Source organism: Triticum dicoccoides, unplaced genomic scaffold, assembly GCF_002162155.2.
Source record: "Triticum dicoccoides isolate Atlit2015 ecotype Zavitan unplaced genomic scaffold, WEW_v2.0 scaffold17219, whole genome shotgun sequence".
NCBI classification, from domain to species: Eukaryota; Viridiplantae; Streptophyta; class Magnoliopsida; order Poales; family Poaceae; genus Triticum; species Triticum dicoccoides.
This window is the reverse complement of record NW_021221968.1, coordinates 1,263-5,078: the sequence shown is the minus strand read 5'-3', so window position 1 is coordinate 5,078 and position 3,816 is coordinate 1,263. Positions and strand designations below refer to the sequence as shown.

The 3,816-nt window shown below is 37.8% G+C and overlaps 1 protein-coding gene across 1 annotated transcript; it reads left to right on the top strand.

Annotated features, from left to right (window-relative positions):
* The first annotated feature begins 272 nt into the window (after positions 1 to 272).
* LOC119344531 (uncharacterized protein At1g10890-like) lies at positions 273 to 2,615 on the top strand. The gene is made up of 4 exons (XM_037614930.1): positions 273 to 299; positions 397 to 662; positions 1,562 to 1,781; positions 2,185 to 2,615. Exons 1-4 carry the CDS (start codon positions 273 to 275, stop codon positions 2,398 to 2,400), a joined length of 729 nt encoding a protein of 242 aa, XP_037470827.1. The 3' UTR covers positions 2,401 to 2,615.
* The last annotated feature ends 1,201 nt before the right edge of the window (positions 2,616 to 3,816 follow it).

Genomic DNA, 3,816 nt, shown 5'->3' with positions numbered 1-3,816 from the left:
GATCTCATATAAGTGAAGGAGGTCATGTAGACGCAGAATATTAGAAGTGGACCTTTTTTTTTCTAGTTTGGCTGCACTTCTTAGTATACTAGATTTGTTGCCGCGCCTGTTTTATAATGGAATTTGATGGGACGATTTGTGCAAGTATATCTCGTATGCGATAAGTATTTTAAGTGAACTCTGTCGAGAAACCTGAACTCCATATCTAGGACTTGTGTCAGTCATGGCCTCATGGCTAAGTCAAGCAAAGATAATCTGATAAAGTTGGATTCATGCGTTTAAATGCTCTCGTGTTTTTGGTATGTGTGTTAACATGCTAACATGTCATCTTTTTTGTGCCCCATTGATGATTTGAAACTTTAGATCTGACCTACAGGCTACAGCTATCAATATTAGAGCATCTTTTGTTGTTGTATTTTTCAGTTCCTATTTAATTTCAGTTATCCCTTTGTTAGGAGAAAAAGCCGGTCTCCTTCTCCTAGATGGGACAGGAGCCAGTCCCCAATTCCTAGGAGGCGTAAAAGCCCTCCATCACCGAGGAGACATAGAAGACGGCGAAGTCGAAGCAGCTCAAGTTCTCTTGTAAATAACTCCAGCCCAAGTCATGGATCCGAACAGAACAGTTTAATTGAAAAACAAAGGAAGGAAGAAGAAAAGAAAAGGTAAACTCCTTTTCATTCGTCTACACATACATATTGCCAATTTTGCGTGGCCATCCGCTCTTGGTCGCTCTTGTATTTTATTGTAGAGAATCTTTAACTCGCATATTGACAGTTTGCTTGTGCTTATGGAACTGTATTCTTCTACAAATCTTCTCTGTCTTGTTTGTACTTCTGTAGTTGGTTTGAAATGGATTTGTTCAAACAGCCAAAAGATGACCAACTTGCATGCAAGTCCACTCTGGGTTTTTGTGAACGTATCAATAAAAAGCATCACATTCAAAAGTATTTAATTTTCTATGTTAATCCTCAATCTATCAAGGAAAAAGAACGGACCTTATGCCATTTTTTCTATTTTATACTGGCATCTCAACTTTGAGTCTGAAGTTTTTTGTTTTCCTAAATACGAATTGTACCTTCTCCCAAAAACCACAACTGTTCTCCAAATCTCTTACTTCTGTGTATACATGTCTGTCTTGTTCTTCCGTTATATTACTATAGATTGCTCCTGCAGTTGTTTCCAGAAACAACAAAGCTGAGGGATAACAATGTGTAATTAAATATTTGCTTCTGTTTATTTAATGGACGCTGGTGTTTGTTCCTCCCAATTTTGTTCTGAAATTGGCGTCTCACGAACTAACTCTATCTCATTACCTGTGTGCACGCCACATTTACAAGTTGCATTTAGGCTTTTCTGGACAAAGCTACTGTTGCAGTTTTACTAATTAGTTCGTTTGTGCAGCGCATATGTGTTTTGGCTTCATTTGAACTTTTGTATGGTCACTTGTTTCGATTAGGGGTCGTGTTGCTCATTAATGTTAAATTGACTCCTTCACTTGTAGTAGAATAATAATTTTTATGGCCAAAGCCAATTTATTCTTTATAACTAGTTTTCACCGCAGACGCCAAAAGGAAGCTGAACTTAAGTTGTTGGAAGAGGAGCTTGCTAGGAGAGTTGAAGAAGCTGTTAGGAAAAATGTTGAGGAGTGTCTGAACTCTGAGGAAGTAAAAGATGAAATAAAACGCCGAGTTGAGGAAGGTATCAAAAAGTTATTTGATGAGGTTGATGCTCAGCTACAAAAAGAAAAGCAAGCAGCTCTCCATGAAGCCAGGCAGAAAGTAGTAAGTATTATGCATGTCATGCCTCCCTTGTTAGTACTAGTCATTATTTAAGAAAATATCTTGAGATTTGTAGATTGGTGGAGCTAGTGAAATTTTTGAAAGAACAGAAAGATGAAATCACGTTTTCGATATATTATCTTAGCTCTGTAACCCAGATAATAACACTTAAGTTTTGACTGATTTAGCTTCATCGTGAGCTTGGGATAGTATTGGTGCCTGCCAATAGATGTATGCAAACATGCATGTATATGTGTGCATTCATCCCACCAGAACTTATAAGTAGCGCTATTCTCTAAACTGCTTTTGACCGTCAATGAAACCAAACAGATACACAAGATTTCTTATTTGCTTGATTTCATAGAACCTTTCCCAGATCTAATCTTGCATCTACAAAATTTTGCAGGAGCAAGAAAGGAGGGAGAGGGAGGAGTTGGATAGGATGATCGAGGAGAACCGGAGGAAAGTAGAGGAATCTCAAAGGAGAGAAGCTCAGGAGCAGCATCAGAAAGAGATGGAGCGATATTTGGAGCTGGAACGGATCCAAAAGCAGAGAGAAGAAGCCTTACGCAGGAAAAAGATTGAAGAGGAGGAAGAAAGAGCTAAGCAGATGAGATATTAGTAGTAAAGAATAGGCACTGGTTTCGTGTTTGTGTTGTAATGTGTTGCTCTCTTACAAATGGGAGCATTTAACTTCTCAGGGGCGCCTCTAGCTTCTGTGCCTGTTTGCGCTGATAACTTTTTTCTGAAGTTCGCACAATATTATTAGAGGGGAGATATGTTGACGTCTCCTTTTTCTGAAAGATATTTCTGCAGCAACTCTTGAGGCGAACTATACTGGCATTGTAATGTTTGAGCACTTATGTGAAATAGCGGCAGCTGGAGAGCGGAGATGATTTCCGAACAATACAACATGGACTAGGGTTCTGCTCTGTAGTTGCTGTGTCTTGATGCAGGATGATCTATTGTTACAAGTGGCAATTGGACACTTTCTTTCTTCCTACATAGACTCATTCTAAAAGAGCGGCGTTTTGGCTCCTAGGTGCATATGCACCCATTTTCGAAATACACATTTCGAAAAGTTAAAAAAATTGGAACAAAAATCTCACGTGTATATCCGGACATTTTATGTGCGTTCACAAGGTTTTGATGAAAAATGACGTTTTTTATGGCCAATTACCGCTTCTAAATCCATTTTCTGCAACAAAAAAACCCCAGAAACCTATCCATGGGCTGGTAAAAGAGGCAGCTACAGCCAGTTTCGTCACTTCCACATGACAGCTGAAACAAATGAAGTTGCAGTGCCAACTATTACCTCCGTTTGAGCTAAAACCACGCCAGTTATTTCCGAACAGAGGGAGTACAACCAGTTTCCCCACTTTCATAGGAGAGTGATGCTTTTATGTTTGATTTGTAAGCTTTATTTGAACCGTATGGCATGTGTTTGATCTTTAATTGTCTCGGAATTTTGATCTTGGAAGTATGGATTTGAATTGAAGTCCAGTTGTTCAAAGTGGTACATGATAATTTTTTGATTTTATATGATGTGAAAATTATGTACTATAGTGTTTGCACAAGTACGTAAAGAAACAGAGGAAAAACCAGATATAGGAGAAGTTGTATCGGGGATCTCTTACATGAACACATCTGAAATCCAATAAATTTATTGGGAGAGCACCAATAAGCATTTATAGGAGAAGATTTTCGAAAAGCCGTTGGAGGTGCTCTTAGGCTGGTCACAACGGGAATTATCATATATTGTATAGTATTATAGATACTACTTTCATGGTGCATAGTATTATCTATTATGTGGTATCATAGTGACCTTATTTATCGTCATGCTTGACATATACTAATAGTACATCATCTAATAGTATACGGTATCATAACATGACTCTCAAAATCATTTCTTTCCTCATTTGATTGTGTGACTCAGCAAAAATGTTTAGTTCTTTTTCTTTTTTTGCAAGAAACTTTCAATCTATTAATCTTCAATCATAACAATACAACAGAACAACAAAGGTAATAAAAATTACAA